At 44.1% G+C, this 27,500-nt stretch overlaps 3 protein-coding genes across 4 annotated transcripts in view; 1 reads left to right on the top strand and 2 right to left on the bottom strand.

Annotated features, from left to right (window-relative positions):
• LOC115013291 (zinc finger SWIM domain-containing protein 6-like) overlaps positions 1-15,765 on the bottom strand; it is a 45,582-nt gene extending 29,817 nt beyond the window's left edge. The window contains exon 1 of the mRNA XM_029439483.1: positions 15,333-15,765. Coding sequence (XP_029295343.1) covers positions 15,333-15,765 — 433 coding nt within the window. The remainder of the gene's footprint in view (positions 1-15,332) is intronic.
• Positions 15,766-18,215: 2,450 nt separating this feature from the next.
• On the top strand, positions 18,216-21,145 carry smim15 (small integral membrane protein 15). Of its 2 annotated transcripts, none has more exons than XM_029439489.1 (2): positions 18,216-18,331; positions 19,831-21,145. In XM_029439489.1, exon 2 carries the CDS (start codon positions 19,862-19,864, stop codon positions 20,084-20,086), a length of 225 nt encoding a protein of 74 aa, XP_029295349.1. In that variant the 5' UTR covers positions 18,216-18,331; positions 19,831-19,861; the 3' UTR covers positions 20,087-21,145. The 2 variants fall into 2 exon arrangements, with proteins under 2 accessions (XP_029295349.1, XP_029295350.1); XM_029439490.1 differs by lacking the exon at positions 18,216-18,331 and adding an exon at positions 18,463-18,796.
• A 367-nt stretch (positions 21,146-21,512) lies between these two features.
• Positions 21,513-27,500, bottom strand: part of ndufaf2 (NADH:ubiquinone oxidoreductase complex assembly factor 2) — a 16,678-nt gene continuing 10,690 nt past the window's right edge. Inside the window, exons 2-4 of the mRNA XM_029439487.1 lie at positions 25,359-25,448; positions 24,349-24,389; positions 21,513-22,568 (exon numbers count right to left, since the gene is read on the bottom strand). Of these exons, the coding sequence (XP_029295347.1) occupies positions 22,332-22,568; positions 24,349-24,389; positions 25,359-25,448 (368 nt within the window). The 3' untranslated portion in view covers positions 21,513-22,331. The remainder of the gene's footprint in view (positions 22,569-24,348; positions 24,390-25,358; positions 25,449-27,500) is intronic.

Here is a 27,500-nt window from a genome sequence, read left to right as displayed (position 1 = left end):
GGATGGGTAGAACAGAGGGGGGAGTGAATGAGGGAGGAGGGGAGGTTCTCTCACATTTAATATCACTTGACACGCGTCATCCAGCATCTCTCAAACAGCCGCTGAGCCTGTGTCAAAGCTGCGACCCTGTCGAAGATACTGCGTACACGTATACAGGGCGCACCTTGTATGCACACACACAAATACAGAACAAAGGCAACCCAAAGACAAATATCTCAGCCAACTGGCGCCGTGATCGACGGCCTGCTGCAGAGAACGGGAATTACCCGGGATGAAGACAAGTGAGGAAAAGAGGAGAGAGAGGGAGCAAGAGAAAGGTTGAATACGTCTCTGCTGAATCGTGGTGGTCGATTCTTTTGCCTGCGGGCCATTCCTGTAAATATTGACGTTGATGTTAGGACCACTCTCTTAAGGATAAGCTATAAAGCAAGGGGGTTAGATTTACTCTCTGCAAACTGTAAGCATCTGAAATCACACGCTACACTTGGCCTTCTCCAAGCGTGCTGAGGGGAAACGGTGAGAGACTTTCAGGGTGAAGAGCTGCAACCACATGAGGGAACTGAGCTCGCTCACTAAGTTTACAGCTCGCTCCTCTCCTTCTCTCTCCCTCCCTCTCCCTCTCTCGATGGTTTAGGTTTCCACTCTCAAGCTAAAAGCAGGCAGCTGACATCAAAACCTTCAGAGAGACCTCTTATTCCCAGAAACATCTCTTATTTCATGTAAATAGCTGCTTTTCATGGCTACATTGAGATAAATTGCACCCTGCTGGACAAGGAGTAGACAATGTTCACCCTGGAGCCTCTTTTGTTGACATCTGTATGTGTTGCCATGACAACACATGTCTGCCTGGTGCATGCTTGTATGTACGTTTAAATTCATTCATGTATTTGTGGGGGCACACACACACCTTCATACATATGGGCAAACACACAACAGAGCAAGCAGGTCCACACACAAAAATACAAATCTCACACACACACACACACACACAAGCACCACTGCACAAAAGCTTGAGCACATGAGCATGACCAAAAGACTGAATCAGGTTAGACTTGATTCCAACTACCATGTCCTGGGAGGCTGCAGGCAGAGAAGTTTATTACTAATCATCTTCGCGTTAAAAGGGCAAAACTAATCCAACTATGACAAAGCCTTTTCCAAAACTCTCAAGAGGACTGTATGTGTCCGGTCAAGTGGGATTAATCTGCTAGAGAAACACAATGATGCATGAATTAATTTGAATACAAGTGGGTTAAAGGTGCCAATCCTCCTATGGGTCACCATTGCTCCATACAGTAGTTTCTATTCTTCTAACTTTGTAGAGGAGTTAGTGTGTTGTCTGTACACGCAAAGCATCTCCACATTGTTTAATCAAATTCGCTAAAGTTACCATTTTCATAGCTGACAGAAGAATAATCATATCCGTATGCAATTACGTTGATTATGTCTCAACTTCACAAATGACTCGTGAAGTGAAGGACTATGTCACCTCTGAAACCACATGAAACAAAGGCCAACTGCTTTGTTGATATTTCACCACGTGTCTGTACCTCGAGATCCTCATTACGTTCATTTGAGTGCCGAAGGAGGCTGTGACAGGGGGTTTAATGGGGGATCGAGGGGAGTGTAGGGCACAGCTGAGGGGGTACATGCCCAGCACCATAGCAACCGTAAAGGAGGTTGAGGGTCTGCATATTAATCATAAGGATAGAAAATAATATGTGTGCATGTGAATGTGTGTGAGAGAATCCCCTCCCGTGGGCAAGTCAGCATTCACCCATGAAGTAGGTCACTGAAATTTGCCCAAATTAGGTCAGTGGCAGTCAATGGGTGCTATCCTGAACAAGAGAAATAAGAACAAGAGAAATAAGAAAAGGAGAGAGAGAGAGACAGAGACAGAGACAGAGAGAATCTATATGGTTAGGAGAGCAGAATCAAGCAGCTTACTTCATCTTAGCCTTTACACTTAGTTAATTATTGTTGCGCTGGTCCTTGCAAAACACACATACACTTTAAATCACACACAAAAAAGCCTCAGCGAGGTACCAGAGCTCCTCCCAAAGCCGAAAGAGTCCTTTATAACTTCAAGCTATCACTTTTTCTCTGCTCAAACATCCCTGGTATCAGAATCAGTGCGAATCAAAAACCTGTTTTGATTGAAAATGCTTTTGAAAAGCAGTCCGATTCGGTTACATTGCTTAGGTCTGATTATTTAGCACCCCTCCTCCTTCCTCTTCCCCCTCTAGCTGTTTGGATGGTAGCTTCTTCGTCAGCTGCCTCTGTTGCGTCTAGCTTTTTCCCCTCCCTATTTTGAAGAATCCACACTGGGAGAGAGGTTGTTGTGCGTTGTTGCTAATAAACGGAGGAACACAGGAACCTTTGAAGTGTGTGGCACGTTGTGATTTGCTTTCATCGTCCCGCATCTGTCAGTCAACAAGAGAAAACGTGACTCCAAAGAAAACTTTTGCTGCTTTTTTTCTCCCAAATGTTTTCTCCACACACACACACACACACACACACACACACACACACACACACACACACACACACACATACAAAAACAAAACAAAACACAAAATGACAACAAAGACAGCAAGAACGACAAAGGCTGTATTGGGCATTAGACAGACAGGGAGTGGGCTGAATAATAATCTGTGAGGAGTTGCGAGGTGTTCCAGAAGATTCTGATGTTGCTTCAACTGGCGCAGACCGACTCTGCTTCTTCCTGCCTGGGCTTCCTTGGCCCACTTCCACACAAAGGAAATGTGTGTGTATGTGCATCCTACTGTAGCTGTGGGGTGCTCTCTGAACTTTATTCTGTCAGCCCTATGTCGCTCATCTCAGAGCAGTTGGGCGTCAGAGAGGAGGAAGAGCATTGACAGGTGTCTTCTGTGGGCAGCGTCTGTTCAGAAGAGTGATGGCGGAACCTGGGCCTGCACCTAATCACATACGCCTGCAGACTTGCTCTGACAGCCACAGAGGTTGGGGAGGGGGAGACAAAAGCTCCCTTCCCTGGGCAGCGATCAAACTCGAGCCCAAGGCTTGCCTGGAGATGTGACAAGGCCAACTTCCCCTTTCAATGCTTTTCCTCATCCTCCCCCTACTGCCAATCATGTGTCGTATGTTTCACACTCTCGCACGATGCACGTTTGTGTGCTGAGCGTTTGTGTTTGCGCTGGGGCTGAGCCTGTCTACACAAGTTAGAGAGACGTACAGAAGCAGGAGTCGAGAAGACAAAGAGACACGCGAGGAAACAAAGAGCTTCGCAGGAAGTGTTGAGCCAGAAACGACCAAATGTACAAGCTGACCGTGGCTTGGAGTAAAGCGAGCCACAATGAGTTACAGTGAGTAACGTTACAAGCCAGAGAGAGAAAGATGCCTGGCTAGAGAGGCTGGGTATACGAGCCAGAGAACTGAACTGCAGCCAACCTGAATGAGGCCTCAGTCCAGATACGTTGGGACAGTACCAGGGGCCCAGCTACAGCCCGTCAGAGCAGGGAGGAGGGGAGCAAGTGAATTAGCAAAAGTATACAGAGTGAAAAAAAACAGAAAAAGAGAGAATAGGCAAGGCTTATAGGCAAAACAGGGAGAGAGAGAGAGCGAGAGAGAGAGAGAGAGAGAGAGAGAGAGAGAGAGAGAGAGAGAGAGAGAAGGGTTTTGAGGCTTTTCAGCTCCGAAGTGGGATGGAGGGGGATGGTTGGAGGGAACTGCTGAGAGTCAGGCAGTGCTGGAGCCGAAGCTCAGAGGAAGGGCCAGGGCTGAGCTGGGGCTGCTGAGAGAGGAGCCAGGGCTAGAGGCCAGAGCAGGGAGGGGAGGGGGAGGAGGGAGGGAGGGAGGGAAGGAGGGGGGATGAGAATAGGAGGAGGCTGTGGCAGAGCCGAGGCTAGGGCTGGGGCAGGGGCCGGGGCCAGAGCCAGGGGCCCTAGTTTTAGATTTAGTCAGCTGTTCCCCTGGCCAGCAACTGGAAGGACGTGAGGAGAGAAAGGGAGGGGAGGTAGCAGGGGAGGACACTGCAGAGACTTCTGAAGGGAATTTAAATAGAGAAACGGAAAGTGAGAGGAGATGGAGAGGCGTAAGAAAGGAAAAAAATAGCCCAGCAATAGAGAGGGAGAGAAAGAAGAGAGAAGGGGGAGAGGGTGGTGGAGGAGGTTTGGAAAGAGGACAGTGGAAAAGCCATTAGATTCCTATGAGAGAGAAAACAGTGCTGAGAGCAGACAGACTAACAGAAGGTGGTTAAGGCTCACTGGCTTTGCAACCACTCTTCCCTTACTCCCTCACTGGTCCTCCTGCTCCCTCATTCCTCTCTTCCCTTCCTCCATCCATCCATCCCTCCGTCACTGGTGCGCTATTCTCTGGCTACCTTTCTCAACCAGTTGTGCTTCAGCAACAGCCCTGCTATTCATTACGTACGACCTGCAGGCATGACCCTAAACACACAGAGAGATCCCAAACAGGTGCCCCATACACACAGCAGCAGCAAAGGGATCGCACATGACTGAAGGGGGGAGGTTCACAGTGAGTGTAGACAGAAGGACTGAAGTGAGAAGAGGGAGCTCTCTGTGGCTGCTTGAGAAACACTGCAGAAGGAACAACAAGGAAAGAGGGATTTAAAGAAGAGAAAACATTGAAAGGAGGAGAAAAAAAACGATGTAATTAAAGCAAAGCAAGTACATGCTTTGTTTCCATAAAAGTGGTAAAATGAGATTTGGAGTATGAGAGCGAGGGGCGAGGGTTTGCCATGGGGCAAGCAGCCTCTGCTAGCAAAGCACTTTATGGCCTATTATATTCCATTCAGATGGACCAGGCGTCTGGGATAAAAGCATTTAGTCTGTGTGTTAGCGAGTGACTCAGCACTTGGAGCCTTTACAGGTGGACCCCTTCATAACTACACAATGCATATCAATGAAGTGGGCTGCTCTATGCATATGGATCACTCACTCCCACACCTCTGCCTCTTTTTTTCTCATCCTCCTCCAGCTTTTTCCTCATCAACCTTTTACACTTCATTGTGGACACACTCCACCTAGCTGTTGTTTATTCTGTTTTCAGCTGGATTTGCTGCTCTTCTATATAAAAGACTCGATCAGGGCAGTATAATATAAGGCAGGACATAAGAAGAGGTGGGAGAGAATGAATAGGAAGCCTGACAAATGCATCCCTTTCGCACATTTCTTGCAATGCATTTTTTATTAGACTTTTCCTCAAAATTAGGGGGAGAGATTTTTGTGCAAAGCTGGAATAGCTGGTCCACCTTTTTCTCCTCCCTTTCCCTCTTATTTAGTGTTGAGACAGTAGACAGCCCCCCTTCCCTCTATTGCTTCCTCTCCATCACTCTCTTGTCTCTCTACAGCTCTCCCTCCACCCATCTGCCCTTTCCTCTTCGTTCTACCTCTGCGTCTCTCTATCCCCTTTGCTCCTCCCCTTGGTGGTGGTTAATGGCACAGGGATCCAGCGTGGAATATAGATCAGTGCGAGATGGATGGGGCACCAGGAGCTCCGGCCAGTCCCGTAGGTCCCAGACCAAAGATTAACTAAATATTAGCTGACAGGAAGAGAGAGAGGCAGGGACACAGCTGCAGCTGCTAGTGCCACTGCCGGCAGAACAAACGACAGAGACCGTTTTTAACCCCCTTTGCTCTCGGGAGAGGAAGAGACGCACGCGATAAACACACAAGATGCAAAAATACACACAACGAATTGGGGTATACATACTGCTGTGCACGCGTATGCACATGTTATCAGAGGCACCCTGGGAGAAGAAGTCCACTAATCACATTCTCTCCTCCCCCTCTCTGTCCTGCCAAGGCGGATGGCGAGGGGGAAAAAAAGGAATAAATCTTTATTAGGCGATGTGTCCCTGCTTTATCGATCGCTTCGCTCCTTCCCTCCCCTCCCCTCCTCCCCCTCTCTTTTTCTCTACCTCCTTTTGTTATTTTAGGCGTGTGTCTGCCATCCAGTCCAATTGAGTCAGGCTGTACATCAGAGAGGACGATTACCCATGTCTCCCTGGGCTGGGTTGTCACTGGCTGTGAGGGGGGTAGGAGGTGAGGTGATGTAGCCACCCAGGAGGGACAGCTAGTCGGCTAACAGCTAGCCAGATAGCCAGACAGCCAGACAGATAGTAGGTTTTAGGCGAGAATGCAGACAGAGAGGGTGGCATTAACACACAGTGACATCCTCAACAATGCCAAGTAAGAATAATGGTAGATATGTACTTTACATACACTCAAGTCCTGTATGGTTTCAGCAGAGCATGGCGCAGACACAACCTGATTTATGCTGCTAATTTCCCACTAGCCATTAATGATAGAGAAGAATCACCACTTTTGTTCCAGCAAAGGCTTGCGACAAATGACAAAAAACACTCGATTCAAACCCAGCAACTACAACACTGTCAAAACTGGGTATGTTAGTGTTGTGTTACTAATGTTGATACCACAGTTTTAGTTCAGATTAAATTAATACTGTTTTCTTTATTATTATTATTTTAAAACAATATTTTTCGACAAAACCCCCCTTATTTTAACACAAGAAGTTGTAAGATGTTAAATATTGTATAACAAAAGCAGCCATATAAGGCCTTTTCTATACAAAACTTAAGATTGAATTAAGGACCTCAAAGAATAAGTAAACAAGATTATGAAATGGACATTCAAGGCTAGCTTTCGGTACTCAACAATCTGCGATACTACAAAACAAAAAAGTATTGAGCTACATACCCATTCTGAGTAAAAACCTTGATCATGTTCAATAAGCATTCAACGTGTCATCGAGCGTGACACTGTACTGCTCATTAAGTGCATCAACAAGGGTTTTTCATGCCGAATCCTGAAAAGGTTCCAGGATGATCCTCAATACATTACAGGCCATTTAGCAGACGCTTTTATCCAGAGCAACTTACTTAGAACTAACTCCAGGGACAGTCCGCCTGGAGCAACTCTGGGTTAAGTGCCTTGCTCAGGGGCACAATGGTGGCAGCCCTGGTATTGAACTCACAACCAAATGAGTTGTATTTGGAAGCCAAACCACTAGACCACTAGGCTACCAAACCACCATCTGGGAAGCATCAGGGTGCAGGGATCATTATAAAACTCTAGAGAAAGACACAACAGCAAATAGGCCAACTCCTGTTCATCTCCTAATTCCAGACAGTGGTAAACAGAGAGCTTCTAAATGTAGAAACAGTGATAGCCCCTGAGGTCTGTATGCAGACTACTAGCAATGTGCACAGCACAGAGAGCAGCAGCTAGCTAGCCGGCTAGCCTTCCTTTGGGAGTTTAGACACAGGAAACACTGTAGAAACATGCTGTATCTAGATAGGGGCAGTGTAAATAAGATATGAGTTTCTATTGCCTGGCTTGGGAAATGAAACTGGAAAATTGAGAAGGGAAGAGAAAAAAAAGACACCATTCGAGCTTATAAACACAGGGAAGGAATGCAAGAAAGAGAAGGAGGATAGGCACAGGTATGGTCCAATTAGGAGTAGAAGAAAGAAAGCAAGAAAATAAGACGAAAGGAAGATGAAGGGCAGGAATGAGGAAAAAACCAGGCAAGCTAGGAAATTAGCAAAAAAAGAAAAAGAAAGAACTTCTTCAAGAAGGGAAAACTAGATTCCATAGTTAGTTGAAAGCCGCCATCTCCTTCCCTTTGAATTTCTCTCATTTGCTTTCTTTGTCTGTCTTTCTGTTTCTCATGCTTGGAGAGCCTTTCTAGCTCTATTCAGCCCTGCTATTCTACAGAGCAGTGAATGCATGTCTCATATGCCACACAGCCACAACATCGTTGGACCAGGCACAGCCAGAGGCACCTCACACTCTCAGGACATCCTCCTCTGCATAGCTCACACGGCACTTGAGCCTGCTGGGCAAGAAGAAAGAAGAGTTTAAACTCCCCCTCTCAATCTAGCTCGGATTCCCGATTGTTCCACAAAAAGTGACAAAACACTCATTGGGCATGTACCTGGTCCCATTTCTGACTGATCTCTCAGGTGATAAATTGCTTATTGGAACATGCAAAAGACACATCCACACATTCAATCAGGCAAGAAATGTCTTTCTTTGGTCACGTGATGTTTTTTGGAAAACAATAATGTGAGCACGGTTTTTGTCTGTCAAGCAGCGCAATCGGCCACTGGAGGGACAGTCTGACCAGATTGACCTTTGGCTTTAGTAAATCCCGTGGGGTTAAGTGAAGAGGTCAGCATTGGGCCAGCTCAATGCTGGGGGAGGGATCAGTCGATAAGTGAACACCTCTGTTGGGGGGTGTGTGTGTGTGTGTGTGTGTGTGTGAGTGATAGGGGTCAGCTGCAGGTAAAACCCTCATCTTCTGCTGTTGTTTACTTTAAGGCGCCTGGTCACCTTACCATGAGACAAGTGTGTGTGTGTGTGTGTGTGTGTGTGTGTGTGTGTGTGTGTGTGTGTGTGTGTGTGTGTGGAATGGGATAGTGTGAAGATTATGACAGACGGGAATGTTATCCACTCTCTTATCATTAACATGCCTCACCTTTATTCAGACTGACACAAACGGCCATACACAAGCTCACTGAGCCATTAGGACACAAAGTCATACTCATATTCAAGCTCATATTCACACAAAGATAAAAATGGCCTAAAGAGTCAAAAATGTACAGAAAGATCCTTGTGGCATTGGTAACCTCTTTTCGGCAAGCCATGTCTAGTATGTAAAGTTAGTTTAATGTAGACCAAGAACTGCAAGCCAAAGTCAAGATCTTCTTTGGCAGAGACTTTATTTTTGTCTGGGATAGATCAAAAAGATTGCCCTTAATCTGGGACAACAGCGGGTAACTTTCTACTCTCTCAGTAAAGTATACAGTGATTATGTGCACACACACAAACAAATATCATGTGTAGCTTTTGGGCTGATCCAAAAGCTGTTTGGCTTCTGGCGAGAAACAGCTGTTGACCAAACTGCACATAGAGGCGCTGTTCTGAAAGCATGTGTTGTCTTTAACATTCTCACACATACACACACACACACACACACACACACACACACACACACACACACACACACACACACACACACACACACACACACACACACACACACACACATACACACACACACACACAAGTAAGCAGAGTCTTGGCCTGCTTTGTGCTTATTTCAGCAGCCCATTGGTGCAAAGAGGAATTCATTAAAAGAAAAAAAAGTGAAAGGGAGCATCAGATAGAAGAACGCTGAGCGCTGCATTCCCCTGTTGTTATTATTGCCAAATCGAAGAGAGAAGGGCGGCTGGTAATAAAAGTCATTAAATGAAACAGAAAAAACAGGACGTTGTCATTGTGGATTTAGTTGCCTTTCTAGCGCCTGCTCCCTCTACTCCGCTCTCTGTGCTCACAGTGAAGAGAGGGTCAGGAGCTCTGTGGACGGAGCACTGGATTCCTAGACACAGTCAGCCGAGGAGCTGTGCTGACGCACACCCAGCAGCCACAGTCTGGGACACAAGACAAGTCAAGCTGGAACAGGGACTGGAGCAGACGTTAGAGAACTCACGCTGGAACTTTATTACTTTAGCTGGTTTATTTTAACAGGCTCGATGAACGCTGATCTTGTACATTGAGCGTCTCTGAAAATGAGCCATTATTAGCAAGCAATTTTGAAGTGTGGTCTATGTGCGATTTGGTAATAGGCCTGGGAGTGTGGCAGACACAAGGTGGCTTGAGCTGTAACTGGGGAATGGTTATTTAAGAGGGGCGGGGAGGAAACAGCTAGGCTATGTCTGGGACCAGGAATGGGGCTGGCTCCAGTCAGGTGGAAGGACTAGTCTGGAAATAAAGCAGTCAGATCTAACTTGAGGTGGCAGAAAGACTGTCTAATGGTACATCTTGGGTACAGTCTTGGAAATGTGAAGAGCAGGAGACCGTTATGGCTGGGTGTAGAAGATGGAACATGGCTGGCTCGAGGAAGTTATGGTCTGTGGTGGGAATTATCCATCTAGATATCTTGATCTGGGAATGGGGTTGGTTAGAGTTTGGAGTTGGGGCTGTGACAAGCATTGGGACATTCTGGAAACGTCTGACGTGCGGGGAACATGACAGAGCAAGCATAAGAACCAGTGGTCATCAATCACTCAATTTGTACGGCACGGCATCGTCAAGGTTTGTTTTATGGGTTCAATCCTTGAGCGGGCCACCCAGACTGAAAGCTTGCTGGGTCTGTAAGTAATCGAAGGCGGAAACTGAGCTTGTGCTGAAACTCATTATGAGTAGAATGAAAGTAATTATCACGTAAACACGTTTCAGATTTACAGCGTTGCTTACTCTAGCTTCAGTTTACATGGAAAACATTCTACGAAGTTAGAAACAAAAACCTCATTACCTGGACGATTTGTAAATCCAGATATTATCCAACACCAAGCAATGTTAAACTTAAACCATTGAAAATGACGTCACACACACACAGAATCCTATCTTTTTTCCATTCAGCCAACATAATGGGACAAAGGACTGGAATCTGGTTCTTTCGGTCTCTCAGATACACTCAGCCAGTCAGAGAGATCACTTTCCCTGAAGACTCAATGTCTCTTCACATGGATGCGGTTGCTGCCCCTCTCTCTCTCTCTCTCTCTCTCTCCCTCTTGGACAGCCATTTGTTTACACTAGTTCTAGGCTCAGCCATGTTTCCATGACGATACAAGCCCAAGGATAGTCACATGGCTGGGGGTAGACCTGAGGCACCGGATCCAGGATCACTGCTCCTTCAATACGCTCACCTTAGAGCTTGGTCCACAAATGACATCAGATTAACTGATTTTAAGGTTTACTTTCCCAGATTAGAGCATCAAACTGTTTTTGGGAATGATTTTCAAAAAGGCCTGAGTCATTATGTGTCAGGGCCTTTTTAAGTCCTTAGTCACAAGTTAAAGAGCCTCTTTACAACATCTTGGTTTCACACAGTTAAACAGCATATTCGGAAGCGTTCCGTCTCTGGTGGCAGGCATGTGGGCTCATTCTCGACGGGCATTGTAAAAAGATAAAGGAACTCTCTAACCTAACAGGAAAATAAAACCAGATCCACCCACATGAAAAGAAACAGCCCACACACAAACAAAAAGAATAAGCCCTCACCCACCAAAGAAATATAGCTCAGCCTGATAACGTCTTGCAGACAACATGCTCATGCAAGATTTACATTTGGCATCTTAAATGCTGCACCTTTGTGGACAAAATGCTTGCAATGTCGATGTAGGTCCTCAAGAATCCCTTTGAAAAGCCTTGTGAATTCTTAGTTCAAATAAAGTCCAGAGTACAAAAATGTGTGTGTGTGTGTGTATGTGTGTGTGTGTGTGTGTGTGCGTGTGCGTGTGTAGGAGTGTGTTCTTGCAAGTGGTACAGATCTCTCCTTGGCATTTGGCTTACCGCTTTGTCACACAAACAATAACCTACTAGTGTGTGCAAATATTCTTTGTTTTATTGTTGTAAATTATGTCTGATATTTCCACGGTTCTGTCTGAATGCTAAGCACACATGTGATTTAAAGTCAATAGGAAATGACATATGGCTCTACAGCTTCTCCATTCACACACCTAATGTGTGCTTTTTACGAGCTAAACATAAGGTTTATGAGAGTCTGTGTTATGATTTTCACCATCTGTGTTACAAAAAATGAACAGGTTAAAAAAAAACAGGGAACCACCAGCCTGGTTGTTATTTCATCGTTTCATTGACATCATGATAAAAAAAAAAAAGGGGTCGAGAGAGTAGATGACGCAGAAACCTAATTAAGATTCTCCCGAGCGTGAACAAATTAACCTGAGTTATGAGCACACACACACACACACACACACACACACACACACACACACACACACACACACACACACACACACACACACACGAGGATGACATTCACACTCAAACAGGCATGACTGCTATGGACATTCAGTGATATTTTAAGCATGGGAAAGGCAAAATAGTATAGGCTATCTAGTCATCACCATGGAAAATACACCAAAATAGGCTAAAGGATATGCATATCTGTTTTCATTCTTGTTGAATTTAAAACAGCCTCAACAACCTCATCACTCAGATTTGGGGGCAGCAGCATGATACAATGACATGCAGCTTCATGTAAAAAATTAGCCTAACAAGGAGAGCTGGATAAATAGGCTGTAGCATGTAGCCTACGCTAATGACATTGCAGAGAACGACATATGCCAGGCATCAGTATGTCACTCCATAGGGACATGGGGCTTACGGTAAGAGGATAGTAAGAGTGAGGTGGTGCTGTGTGTGGTGTGTGTGTGTGTGTGTGTGTGTGTGTGTGTGTGTGTGTGTGTGTGTGTGTGTGTGTGTGGTGGGGGTTATGGTTTATTTACCTCCTGGCACAAAGCCCTGAAGGCAGACAGAGGGGGTGGGAGTTAGAAACACATTGGATGCGGGGTCACAAGGGGGAGGAGCAGGACAGGACATGTCATATATGAATGAGAGAACAGGGTATGAACTTGACCCAGACTGGAGGACTAAAACAGGAAGGAGGTAATGAAGTGCAAACATGCTTTGTCATGCCATGTTAGAGCTATAGGATTAGAATTCTATAATTAGAGGACGGGGCACCATAATACTAGCCTTCCTTTCAGCATGATGAGCTGGCGAGTCTAAATTACACAAGGGGGCCGGAGAACAGCTGCTGTGATCAGAACAGGCAGCTCTGGAAGTTTTCTACCGGCAAATAATGCTCAGTTAAGGCACTATGCGGTCTAATTGACATGCTAAAGAAGCTGAAAACTTGGCATATGGGTAAGATGTTTCTGTGATCAGATCATGAAAATGTAACTTTTATGACAGACAGCGGTTGGTATGGGACTGTTTTCTGAAGCAACATGCATATTTCATCATATTCATCTGGAGTTTTTAACATATGATTACACACAGAGCGTTTTCATACAGGTTGAGATTAGGTACGTGTTCCACTACCTGGCTGACAGATTCATCACTGATTCGACAGTAGAAAGAGTGCAAGAAGGCTGAAGCTGGGTGGTAATAACACTGCTATAACAGGAGGAGCAGTGGACTGCGAGATAACACTTGCTTTCGTATATGAATATTTATCTCGAAGGCTGGCATTGGAACAGATGAGCTCGCATGGGAGAAAGAACAACCCATCCATCTCACTCTCTACCATTCTCTGCGCTTCATTCTTTACTTTCAGACATCCCCTTCTCTTGCAATCACCATTTCAATGCCTCTTTCCTCTTTTGCATTTTCCACCCACTTTTTCCCTCTAGTCTTCCCCTCTTTTTCTTGATATCAGCCAATGTATTCCTCTTCTCTTTAAACGCCATCCCCTATCCATTCCTTCTCAGCAACACTGATGTATCGAAAGAGATGGAGGAAAAAAAGAAAAAAGCGTGTGATTAATGTCTTTGAGAAAAAGATAAATAATCACAGGAGACTGGGGGCTGGTAGTTGGCCTTAGGGGAGTAAATATGGAGAGTTTTATAGCTGCTCACTTGGGAGAGAGGGAGATGGAGGAGAAGAGAGGGGGAGGAAAGGAATACAGCGACAGCAGATCCATTCAAGTATATTAGCTTTCCCCCCCATACACAATAACCTCTGCATCTATTCTATTGCTCTACTGTCTTTCATCATCAACACTGAATCCCATCCTACTGACAGCACACATACACACACAAGAAGCCACACAAAGCCATGCACGCTTGTTTGCACACATATACACACCCTCACAACCACCCTGCACTTTTTTTCCAGGCCAGACCCACTGTATGTGTTTGATGGGCCAATACATGTGGTGTGTGATGTGGCTGACAGCCCCCTCCCATGCTGCCCTGCTTTTAAGCCCTCATCCTCCAGTGGCTGCCTGTCCCCTGGAGTAGATTGCATCTTTTATTTATCATTTTCTCTTCCTTGGCTTTATTTTCCCCAGCCAAAAAAAAAAATTCTGAGGCGAAAATTGCAATCAGCATAACATGCCCTCCTCCTGCTGTGTACTGGCCTGTCATCCTCCACTCTCTGTGAGCATGCAGGATGAGACTGACAGCCCGTGCAGACGAAGACACACACATGCACACACAATCCCCCTCTGTGTTTATCAAACCCCCTCACATAATCTTTTCTTTCTCTCTTTCTCTCACTCACACACACACAGAAAATGACCCCATTCCCCTTCTTTGTCACTATTTCTAACTATTTTCCAAAGCACACACAAATACGCACACACCAATCGCCTCACTGGCGCCCTTACACTATTTTACTCTGTACTGGGTGTTTAGCTTCCTAAAGCCCCAAAAAGAGTGAGCACATAAATGAGTCTAACGCGGGGGAATTTGGTAAACAGGCCAGAGAGGGAGGGAGAGCTGCCTGCCTGTCTGCCTGCTCCATGACTACTATTGTGCACTGCACATTCTCTGAGCCCACAAGAGCTGAAGCCATCTCCACACAGATTCTTTGGAGGGATAGTAAGCCAAGAAGTGAGAGAGGGAGCAAGGGAGAGAAATAGAGAGGGTGAGGGAAGGAGGAGGAAGAAGATCATGCATAAAATCTTGTTTGCAGAATGCATTAAGATTCAGATGAACTGGGGAGGGTAATGGGATTAGAATCCTGAACCGTTTCCAAGGGTGGGGAGTCGGATTGACAGCTGAGTCTATTGCACTGACGATTGCAGTGAAATATTGTGGCTCTGGCAAAGGCAGCCAGCCAGTCAGGGAGGCAGGCAAGCAGGGGATTGCTGAGCCTACAGCACCTCTGTTTACTCCGAGCTTTACCACAAATAATACAGAAGACAGGGAAAAATAGCATCTTTGCCTTTACCAGCTGCATATAGCCTGGCTTAAACTGAATATTGGGAACACAGCAGAAAAGCTTCAGTCTGTCTCACAAAGGTGTTTGGCAAACAAAATAGAAGCACTGTGGCTTTAAATCACCGTCCCTCCCACCCATTCTAAATAGCGTCTATTTAGCCAGCGGTGAAAAGATATAGGGGGCTTTTGTCTGCGTACCCATTGGTGGGGGCATGTAGAGCTGGAAAGACATAAAAATAGGAACAAAGTGCTAAGCTTCCAATTGGGATTGCTCTGGGCAATTCAATGCGCGCAGCTCAGTGGGCAAAAACAAGGAGAAGTGGGCTACTATTACGGGCTTATCTGAAAATAGGCTATTCTCACACAGCTATAGGGTAGACTGGTGTGGAAATACCCTGCATTGTTTATAATACACAAGGCTATGGGAGGCAAACACAAGCCCTTTAAAAGTCTGGCATGGTTCCATAGAAAAAGGCAAACCGTGCGAGTTAGATGTTTTGTTTATTGTAGACTGTTTTCCTGCATTTTTGTAACGTTATAGTCCACTCACCGACTTGTAATACGTTGTCCACCCAGCCACCCTCTAGCAGAGTGACACCCCGTAGGAAAGGCAGCTGGGTCTCGTCATTATTGTCCCCGCTAGTTCCACTTTCCTCTCCTCCGGCGTTGAAAGAGGAATACATACAGATCTCCTTCTCGCTTCTCGGGAATGACCAGTATACGATCCTCCGCTGGACGGGTTCCGGGATCCTCTCGAACCGTTCCTCCACCCTTTGGAACGGCCACTTCTCCGCGACTCTGCGTGCCGCGATGTCGAGCAACGACTCGGGGTTGTGCGTTTTTCCATTCCCCGACCCTCCCGGAGCGGACCCTGCGCCGCCACACAGAACTCCTCCAGCCCGCTGCCCCTGCCTGCATGCCGGGTTGTAGCCGGGCCTGCAGCAGAGCCGCTTGGCTGGGGGCTGCTGGACTCGCTCGGCCATGATCGCACCGCTTCCAACCTGAAGCGCAGTTCCTCTCCGATCATATAAACGGGATAAGGAAGAGAAAAGGGCAATCTCGCACCGATTGTTTGCCGTACATGGAGAGACTGCCCTTATTTGGAAACGGAGGCGGCGCTTACGAGTTCCGTGAAGTCCTTTGTGTTGTCAAAGTAACCGGGATGGGCGGGATCCTGGAACCCTGCCAGCGCACGAGTGGCGCTATAAAAGGAACTGGAGGCGGAATTCCCGAACGTCGGCAAATCCTTTGTGAAGCCGTTCGGGAGCGCGAGGGCGGAGCCCCGGCGGCCGACGGCCTTTGAAGTTTCCTTCTTATTTGAGTTTAAAGGCGGGGACTTAATCCAGGGGCGGTCTTGCAGTTTCCCACAGGGGTAAAAGGGGGCAAGAAATCTGACTTTTTTTCTTTGGAGCCTGTGCTACCACCCCGGGCTCTAGCTTCTTCAATAACAATGTGATGGTTGTTTTCAAGGCTTAAATCCAAAGGAGTCTTAGCTGTCAGAGACAGAAAGGGCATAGGAGGAGGAACATAAAGACATAGAGCTGGACATGCTTGTCCTCCATAGCCACCAATCTGTCAATTGCTGCAGCAGCCTATGGACAATTAATCATAAACACATTATAAAGCTTGCTCTCTTTCTGTCTCACAGGACAGACACACACACAGACACAGACACATACACACACACACACACACACACACACACACACACACACACACACACACACACACAAATGCTTCACTGAAATGCTCAATAATCTAATGATTTAAAATAGAATTAAATTTCCACAGTTTTAATTGACTAAAACAATACTAAAATAGTTATAGTTGTCTTTGACTAAGACAAATGCCTAACTTTAAGTCAACAAAAACTTGACAAAAATGCTACCAAAACTAACAAGGACATTTGACACAGGACTGAGACAAAATGAAAGAAGAAATGCTGACAAAACTTTAAAAGAAACTACTACTTCAGCATGTGAAAACACTTGTAGGCATTGTCTGTGGCTTGGAAGGGAATAAGTCTGAGAAAATAACCCTGGTGACGTCATCAGGGTTATCTTGGATTGTTAATTGACATTTTAAATGGAAAAGTCGTGCTCTCTACTCTTAACCAACTCCAGTAGTCGAACCTATCAACTTGCAACAGAAAAAGTCCAAATCAAAGGATGTTGGAAATTCCTCAATGTCTGGCTAGACTACTGGGTTTTGTTGCAATCATTATGACACACCAGAGGAGCTGGTTAACTATAAATTGTGGTGCAGTCATTTTATGGTCCCTCCTTCCTGTCTGTTGATCATGCTAGTTCCATAGCTGTGTCATGAAAAGGGGGCCCACTTCTGTGGGAGTAAAATAGTCATCAGGGGTTTAGGGTGCGGCTGCATTGCCCACCCCCTGGGTTCTCCCTGCCTGGTGAGACATGTAACAGAAGCTAATAATTATAACCATATAGCAAAAAAAAGGGGTGGGGGGTTTAAATTGTCTATAAAACTTGCCCAAAACTATGCTGGCAAACCAGAAAGTGTGTTTGCAATGTGTTTATCCTCTGCATATGTTCCCAGCTGCCCCTCTCCTTCCTCTGTGAGCAGGGCTAAAAGGCTGGCCTTTGAACTGTTCTGAAAGTGATCCATGCTGTATGGACAGAGCAGATGTGGCCTAACCTGATTTGGTTTCAATACTTCCCCACAGGAAGTTCACAAAGCCAGCAGGTCCTTCTTTGTTATGTTAGTCATCTTTCCCAGAGGGCCAGTGGAGCCTTTTGCTTTTTTTTGACACAGCTATTGCCTTTTCATTTGCCTTATTCTTCAGACTCAGTTCCACACATAACCCGAAGTTTCAACAGCTAGATGTCATCCGCACAGTGGATAACATTTTGTCTTGTATTGTTAATCTGTATCCAATAATTTTCATTGTCCAGCAGACATTGTTTTACATTCTATTCATAGCACATCTATTCATATTCTTTCTATAAGGAACCCTGACATACAAGAGACTGTTGTACCCAAACCTTTATAGATAATCTTGGGGTTTCAACCCCAAAGGTTTGCTCTCCTATTATAATCAAAATGGATCATAATATATCATACAGATTCATTCACTCACAAAGACCCAACACTTGATTACATTTCACTGGAATTCATGTTTGCAATTCTGCACCCCAAATAAATAAAAAAGGCTCAAAGGCATTGATTTCCGAGTAATTCAGAGTACTGTAATTCAGTAATGGCTCTCTGTTTCAAAGTTCTCTCAACTCCCATTTCCATATGTTCATGTTCCTAAAATGTACAATTACACAATGTGTAGTCAATATCATACAATATACAATTTTATAGTCAAACACTGCATTCACTACTACTTCTTTTTTGCCCTGTATTTTGATAATTTATAAATCCAGTTTCTAAAGCTAAAGGACTGCATTTCCCATCTTTCAAGGAACGCGTCATATCCAATCAAGAGCGAGCATTAGGGATCACGTCACGTTACACTTCCCGGAACAAAGAGGAACTAGTACTTATTATCGTGGATATAAACACAATCTTTGCACATTGGTAAGTTTATTTTGTATTTAGTTCGGTTTTTGACCACCACTAACCAATATTAACACATATATTCGTTGTTTAGTCACGTTCACATGCATTGTTGTTAAGCAGTTTAGACGAGAATCAGTGCTCTCTTGCCCTTAAAGTTAGGCCGTTATAGATGGGCGGGTTAGCTAGCGTTGCTAATCTTAATAGACATGTAAATCTTTCATCCACAACTCAGATATTTAGATCAAATCCTACTGGCACACTAGGTGAATGTGTTATATTAGCCTGTTTGTATGAGGCTGTAGCTAGAGTAAATAGTTCTTAACTGTTTTCGGAATGCAGCTAACGATGCTAGCTGTTAACTCGGTTGATGCTAGTGAGCCGGTGGTAATTAAAGCTAGCTGTTTTATGAGCGACTGTTTGGTCGGAGCGCTCAACAAGTAGCAATATTGATGACTCAATTTGTCAGGACAGTGATGCAAGCACGTAACATTGTGATAGCTTGATGTCTTATGGCGTAAAAACATGTTTCAAAATGTAATGTAACGTGTTAACTGAACGAGATGTTATGACATGGATGATTTAAAAAAAGAAAAGAAACCTAACGTTTTTTTAACGAACTATTTCATCGTTGTAACTGACCATGCAGCCCAATTTGATGAGCATCAACTGAACTAATACATAGTTTTACTCAAAATAGGAAATCCTGATGAATATTATTGTGGATTAGACAATCCTGAGATCATAGCAATTTGTTAACCGTCTGAACATCTCTAATACTAATCATTATATTCCTTTAGTGTGTAATGTCTGAGTGTATTTCAAAGTTGAATTGTTGGTCATTTCTGCCTCAATTAGATAAGACGGTTAAGGTGTGGCGACAGGAAACAGGAAAGAGAGGGTTTGAAACGTTGTTGTCATATGGTATGTGCCTTAACCATTAGGCCACCAAGAACCTCAAACCATTGGATTTTTATAGCGTTATTTTTTCTTATCTCAATTTTTTAGAAAGTACCTAAACTTGTCAAATATGTGATTAGCCAGAAAGGTTTTGTATGTCTGATTTAAGTCTCGGAATAACCACAATTTCGGAGAACCCAATGTAACTTTGTCAGCTTTCTTTCTTTTTTTTTCCTGCAACCAGCTGTCCAAAACCCAAATATATTCTATTTACAATGATGCAAATGAGAGAAGAAAAGAAAGAGAAACCAGGCCTTACATTTGACATGCTTGAACCAGAAAATATTCAGTATATTTCTCTAATAAATAACTTAAACAATAAGTCAATAATCAAAATTGTTGGTGGTAAATTTTCTGTTGATGAACTGTTTCATCACTAATCTGATTGTTGTCTGTAAGAAGTTTCTCACTGTATGTGAAGGGAGGTTATATCAATAACACCCACTCTGATTATCATTACTTTTTAAAGATCCTGTGGTTATTGTTATAACATTGTTTTAAATGTACATATCACACTGCTTTGGCTATTTACTACTTTCTCTCCTTGTACCCTTTCTCAGGTTTGATTAAGCCTCATCTTTGCTGACCAGGATGATTGATGTTCGGGCATGGGCAGAGTATGTGGTGGAGTGGGCTGCCAAAGACCCCTACGGTTTCCTCACCACTGTCATACTGGCTCTCACACCTCTCTTCATTGCCAGTGCACTGCTGTCCTGGAAACTGGCCAAAATGATTGAGGCACGTGACCGGGAACAGAAGAAAAAACAGAAACGTCAGGAAAACATAGCCAAGGCCAAGAGGACCAAGAAAGATTGAGCCTGTGGGTAGAATGAGGGCATAGAAAAGGAGGAGCAACCACCACGCTCCCAGCCCTCCTTATTCCAAATAACTAAATGACACAGTGCCCTTCGTTGTCCCAGCCCTACTGTCAGCACAGGGCCACTACACCTCTTATCAGGGGTAGGAGACTGGCCCCATAGGCCTAACAGTGCTGAGACGGACAGCACCACCCGAAGGAGACTCGTCCCAGTGGGACTTTGGTCAGCAAGAGCACGATGGTCATCTGTATGATGTAGTTATACAGAAATTCGCCGATAATATTGTGCAGCTGTTGCAACACCTTGCATTCCATTGTTAGCATCCATGTTCCGCTGAATTGACGATGTAAAGACCATACTGGAACTTATTCCAAAATATCCCAAATACTACTTTCTAATCAATAAAGTTTTCATGGTTGATAAGAAAATCTAATTTCCTCTTTATGGATTTAATATTGGACTGGAAAAAATATCACAAGTGCTTCTAATTCAGTGCAGATAAAAAGTATTCATCCCCTCATGTTTTATTGTATTGTAACACTGAGCCAGAGTGTGTAATTAGACTTTATTTGTTGTACTCATTTACCAAAAAGACTCTAACGTTAAACAGAAATTAAATAATCACAAATGTGGAGCTGTCCGTTGTCTTTAGTAGTTGCATAAGTTGCAAAAACACATCTGAGAAGAGAATTTAGGTCAAATACTCCTGCATCGGCAAGGTCCCACTCCCGGTTAGTCTGTTTTGAAAAAAACCAAAATAAAATAAAAAGAAACAAACGGGTCAGAAGAATTTCAAAGGCACTGAATATCCCTCGGCTAACAAAAAGGTCAAACATTTAAAAAAATGTAACAGCTGTAAAAGACCAACTTGCTGCCAAAGGGGCCTTTTTATTAGATATAGACTTGAATGAAGTGAACCATGATTGTTTTGGCCAGATTTGGTTATGTAGACAATATTTTGTGTTTTATATACTGTATGTTCTATTTGCAAAGATATGTGCTCAATTTGGAAGTCTTTTTTATTTTTATTTATTAGTATTAAAAACTAATTACATTCTCTGGGACTCAGTGTGAAATGATAAAACATTCACTGGTCTAGTGGGATGGATGCTTTTTATAGGTACTGTGATTATTGTATAGATTCTTAGAAACCGTTAACATGATTCTAAATACACACAGGTGGACATGCACACATACTTGTTCTTCAGTGAGAGCATTTAGACAATCATGTTTTCAACTACAGTATCCAAGTCCATGCTGTTTTTTTTTTATAGCCCTGCTGAACCTTCTTCAGCAACTCCTTGGCCAACATGCACTTTGATCTCAAGTGAGAGAACTTCTTACTGGGGATCAATATACTGTCGCATTATTGATTCTATTGACTTGCTTTAAAAGCAGCAGACACCACCTCCATGACAAATGGAAACATTAACACATTATTTAATGTAAGCACAGTTACAAGACACCATCTTCAGGCCTTAGCTGTTGAGTTCAATTTAGATTTGATATTTTTTACCTACGTATTCCCACAGGATTAAACGTATGCTTTTCCACACACTCCCTCAACAAATGCTTTCAATCTTTACACTGTGGAATGTTGCTCGCTGAGGGATGTATACAAATACTGCACAATATATCTGGTCATAGCTCAATAATCTGTTCTGATCAGCTTGAATTGTATACATGTAATATTTATAATTCATTTTATTAGTAAGGAGTCAATATCGATGTAATTAAAATAGTCACAATTTTGAAATTATTTTTACAATGTACCTTAAGCATGATAGTGTATTTGTAGTTGTACTTAATGATCATTGGAAGTACAACCAATCCAGTTTTGTTTTGCTTTATTTACAGACCATTCAGTTACATTGAATCATTGTGGTCACTTAATCAGCTTCAAGATGAGTGATGCTTATTTTCTTGTGTATATACAATATACGTACACCAAGGGACTAGAAAAACAGAAACTCGTATAATATAATACAGTCCAATAAAACAGCTTTGAAATAAATACTTCCTCTGAAATGGAGAGGAATTTATATAATCTGGTCATTTCCAAAGTCAGAGCTCGATTGTTGTCGACTTGAATTGCATTATACTGAAAGTAGCTTCTAACATTACATATCAAAGTCTCGACTTAAATTGAATATCAGTTTCACATAGGTAGTATTTATTGCAGGGATTTTCTATTGGATTGTATTACATTGTACAGCGGTCTCAGTGGATGTGGGTGTCTCAGTCTATTTCTTGGGAATCCAGGAGCCAGGCTGGAACGAGTTTGCAGTGCTGGTCGGGTCTTCGCTGATCTCCTCCTTGCCGAAGCTGGTGGCGGCTGCATGGCCCTTGGCCGCAGTCTTTGCAGAAGTTGCCACAAGACCTTCCTCGTACTCCTTCTCCTGTAGGGCCAGATCTTTCTCCTCCACCTCCTTGGCCTTGCTTTTGATGTTCTCCCTGTAAGAATCATTCTTCAGCAGCTCCTATCAAACACAAGAGGTGGACATGCATGCTATTTAATTATCACCAGTCAAAGAATGATGGAAAACCAGTAGGGAGGGTGTGGCCAAGAATTAGTATAGGAATGTATCGATATTCAAAGCAGTACTTCACAGCTATACATAATAATAATTCCTTGTAATATAATCAATTAACATGACCTGGACCCAGATTAGCGGCAGAAGACTGAAAATTAATGAATTAAACTTCCCCGATGTGAATCAATAAGCTTCCTGCCTACTGTGGCGAGCAGTGTGTGCTTCAGGTTTGATGGCACAGACTGAAACTTCTCCTGAACATGCAATCCACCGTCACAACAAACCCACTTGTAGTTTATAGATGTATAAAGTCTTCCAACAGCCCACATCCACGTACAAAAAACACATTTATCATCACCAGACATCATCTACCAAGGGTGCGGTGTTGGAAATGTTTAGGTGGCAGTTTCCTTTAAGATTTGAGAAAATGGAGCGTCTCGAGAAGATTGCTTATTGGAACCTCCAAACTGTCCTGGAAAAAACTGAACTAGTGTTAATTCCCCCTCCTTAATCAACTACCCCGGTTCGTATTAGAGACAAGACAAAAAAGTAAACGGCTAACCAATCAAAAGTAGAGAAAACGTGAAAGCGCACTGGGCATCTTCCAGGAACAGATGTGTGTGTGTGCGTGTGTATTATGAAGTAGGACATTTACTAGAAAAAGAACAAGTGAGTCCCGTTAACCTACAGTTTATTTATCCAATAAACCCTGGTTAAAAATGTAGTGCTTGGAACAGATTGATAAACTAATATGACAGGAGGCATTTGCAATATAAACAACCATTCCAGCTCATGGAAACAATTATAACATGAACATAGTCCACCAGTGGAATAGTTACCCACTTGAGCCACAACTAGTGTCCAGTGATGTTAGCCTCTCTCTAGCATGAGAAGCCAAAAAGGAAGGGAGGACTGGGCGTAATGCTGTTGTGTGTTGGCAGTATTGAAAGACTGGAAAAGAGAGGGGAGTGCTGTGGCCAAAAAGCCCCGCTTTGGGGAGGGAGACAAACATACTGAGCTGCTTTTCCAGCCTGTTAATGACAGGATTTAATCCAATCAATTTATGTCGGCTTGGACTAGGAAGAGAGGGAGCGTGACAAGGGGTAGGGTAATGTGCTGGGAGTGAAGCCTTGGCCACATCAACACTGTCCAGCTGTCGATGGCAGCTATTGGGCAGACGCAAGGCAGAAAATTGGAAGAGAATGTTCTGGCAATAGAGGCAGGGGATGGCATTGGCCACTGGCAGGGAGAGAGGACAGAGAGATAGAAAGAGTGCCTGGGCATTGGCCTTCCAAGGGATTTCCTATAGACCCACATTTCGCCAGCCAAATAATTTCCAGCATTCTCACATTTAAAGAGCAATAAACCCAGTGAGAGGTACACGAGGGGAAAAGCTGCACTCCTTCACCATTCCCATCCTGGAGACTGCCAGAAATAAAACACAAAAAGCCGAGAAGCAGGCTTTTACTGGAAAAAAGAAAGTAAACTAGGACATGGTGTCAGTGAGCCGCTTGTTCAGAGGCAGTCTTTGCTCTTCGCCTCGCCATCAATGCACTTCAGCTTCTGTTTATTTTAACACCTGTCCCCCAAAGTTCCTGGATTCAGTTCGAAACTGTAAGATAAAACAAATCAAAGCCTTTCCTCGCTTCTTTCCCTCCCTTGTAACCAGCCCCCCAGAGTCTAACCATCAGCACAGCGGGGAGGCTGGGGGGGGGGGGAGACGTACCTCGATGGAGGGGGGCTCTTTCCGTCTGCCTCGGATCCAAGCTGGAGGAGGAGGAAAAAAAAAAAAGGAGTGAGAACACCCACACAAACATACGCTGCACAAACAAAACCTGCAGTCATATTTTAAGGCTGCAGCTATAGCATTGGTGAGTTTCAGCACACTACAGTGGCTAAAGAAGAGTAACTAAGCTAGTTGGGAAAACGTATCCAGGGTTTTCTCTCCGTTTTGTTTCATTCCACGTAGCGAACTATAGGGAAACATGCCGAATGGTAAAAGTTATACACATGATCAACTCAAAACACTAATGCTGCTTTAGTGTAGGCAGAGCAGGGCCACTGAGTGCTGCATCTCAGAAGAGACGGTGGAGGATCTGCTCTGATCTTTGAATTTGAAAGTACACACCCTGTCATTCTCCATCAGTAGCTATGTCCTTTTTCCTTCTGAGTAGAACTGTGTCTGTCTGTCATCTTTTTTTCCTCTTTTTAAGGAGCTCTATTTTGGCTGAGCTGGCTGCACAGCAGAGCAGGTTAAAGGGAGGCAGAGAGAGAGAGAGATTTTCTAACTCTTCCTCCAGCTAGCGCAGGGATTCTGGGCCTCTTTTATCCCTTTCTTATTTGCATCCTGATGAAAATGCATGAGGGATGGGGCGAAGCAGGATGAAGGGTTTAAGGTGGATAAAGCCAGTCTGAGACAGAGGGAACAGTTTGTATCCAGTTGTAAGAAATTTGAAACACTATTTTATGATACGGTTGTATAACACCAGCAGAAGGCGTCTTTGATAAACTCATGAATACGCTTTTCCCAACCCCCATCTCGCAGTTTGAAAAAAAAGAAAAAGAAAATCAATGGATTAGTCTAGGCCCCAATAGATACAGCCATGAATTTGTTATTCCATTTTATTTGTGCAGTACTTTCTGTACTCTGCTTGGTAGCTCTCTTGTTAACATTGTCATTTATCCATGTTATTGATAGTTAAAGCATGTAACAGTGATGCTGTGGTCCAGACTTACCGTCCCACTCTGTCGGTATGCTGCCTTCTAGATATTCATGTTCTTTAGGATTGGCTGCCACGACCATCCGCCTGGCACGGACTAACCTGCCTGGGAAACAAACAAAAAAAGTAGGAGAGTGAGAGCGAGATAGAGATGCTCAACAATGATGCATACAAAACGCAAAGGAATACAAACAAACACAAAGAGGCGCAGACACAATGCTCTCAGTCTCCTGCTCGCACAGACACGCAGATACAGACAGACGCACAGACACACAAATACACAGAGGGATGACAGCATTGTGACAGGCCATGGATGATTACCTCGTGGCCCTCGGGCCCTTCTCCTCAGATCTCGCTGAGTGGCTCCAAATCTGGGCTAAGCCTTTATGCAAATCAGCCTTCCTTTAACCCAACCAACCACAGCCCCCCTCACTCACAACCTCTTCCAATCACAGCGCTCGGGCTAACAATGCCCTCCAAAATCAACATCAAGCCGAGCAGGAGACAAAAGAGGTCAGATATCACAGAGAACAGGAGAGGCACGAGCTGCGTGGAATATTAAGTGCTCCTTTCCCTATCTGTATACAGCACGACGCTCGCTAGCAGCAAGGCCACCGCCAATTATTTTGGTCGAATCTGCTGATTAGACAAGTTTGGCTGGCACACAATGACATGGAGACGGAGGTAGATGGGGCGGTGTCAGGGAGAATTAAAAAGGAGCCAGTTGCGTTTCGTCTTTGTGTGTTGCTACAGAGCTTTGTACAGTGTTCACTAATAACAAGTGTTTCCATAGTTTCTCCTCGCAGGTAGCCGGATGTCCATCCATCGCTCCCATCCCTCTGAGAAATGATGAGGCAAGTAAGGAGGAGGGAGAGGGAGAGAGAGTGATGATGCATGGCAAACATGGCTAGGAGAAGAGAAATGAATGGGCAAGGAAAACAACACGCTCCAAAACACAGACAATCTGTCAGGATTCCATCACCGTTTCTCCGCAGCTGACTGGACATGGACAAATGGAGGCAACCACCTCCATGCACACCGCAGACTGATGGCCTTAATGTTTACTTCAGCCATAACAGATAGCTACGGCACAGGGATGGATGAATGATGGCACTCAAAAGTGGCTAAGTGTGTATACGGGAGTGTTTGCTTGTGCCTTCTTAATAGAAGTTCATCTATTTTCTTGCAATGTGATGTACTGTAATTATTCCTTATAAAAAGGGATGATTCCTTTCCATACTTTATCCAGCCTATATAGTAATCAGGTCAGCTAATTAGGCTAGTATTGCTTTGGTTCCCATTAGGTTGTCACTATAGGGCCTCACAGGCTCCCGCTCTGCAGCTTTAGTTTTCTGATATCCAGGTCTGACAAAAAGACTGCATTCTCTCACCTAATCTGCAAATCTGGCCCAGAAATGTGTAAAATGCATCCTATGATGCTCACATTTGTTTACATATATGCCTTAAGATGTCTTCTGAGAAACGATTTCCTAGAAAACCCCCATGATGATAGCAGAACAAAAACAACTGCCAGCAAACAAAAGGCTATGTTCTCTAGGCAATACTCACAAATACATTTAACAGGTATGCTAATTATAAACAGATCCTATCCATATTTGCATTGGTGTGGGTGGCAGCAGACTGAAATGGTACAATTATGATACAGTCCCCACAAGCAATGTGCTTAACTACAGCTAATGCCTAACTAATAAGCATTAAGAGAGGCACCCACTTTTTCTCTGTCTCTATCTCTTTCCGCTAGGTTGCATCTCCCCCTCTCCTCTCTGTCACACTCCAACATGGCTCTCTTCTTGTCTTGTTGCTTTTGCAGCATGACTAAACCCCTTCCACCATGGCTTTTATCCTTGGATTTGAATAACAAATACAGTGTGTACATATATTTATGAAACATGGCTGATCCTCTAACCACATACACATTGGGAGGAGGCTTGTCAGTCTGATTGGGGTGAATACCGCTCTCTTGGTAATCTCTCTTGGAAAAATGCACACAGGCCAAGGCTTTAAACTGTACCATTCTACAAATATACCACAAAAGTTCAAAGAAACACATCGTATTACCTCACGAGCTGATGTAAGAATTGGTAAATAAATTTAAAAAAAAGAAAAATATAACAGCAACAACTTTACTTGTGGACTT

This window comes from Cottoperca gobio, chromosome 9 (genome assembly GCF_900634415.1).
Source record: "Cottoperca gobio chromosome 9, fCotGob3.1, whole genome shotgun sequence".
Classification (NCBI taxonomy): Eukaryota; Metazoa; Chordata; class Actinopteri; order Perciformes; family Bovichtidae; genus Cottoperca; species Cottoperca gobio.
This window is presented reverse-complemented; position numbering and strand designations above follow the sequence as displayed.

Excerpts from the sequence above, each read along its gene's own strand:
- smim15 (XM_029439489.1), top strand. The coding sequence starts at position 19,862 with ATGATTGATGTTCGGGCATGGGCAGAGTATGTGGTGGAGTGGGCTGCC.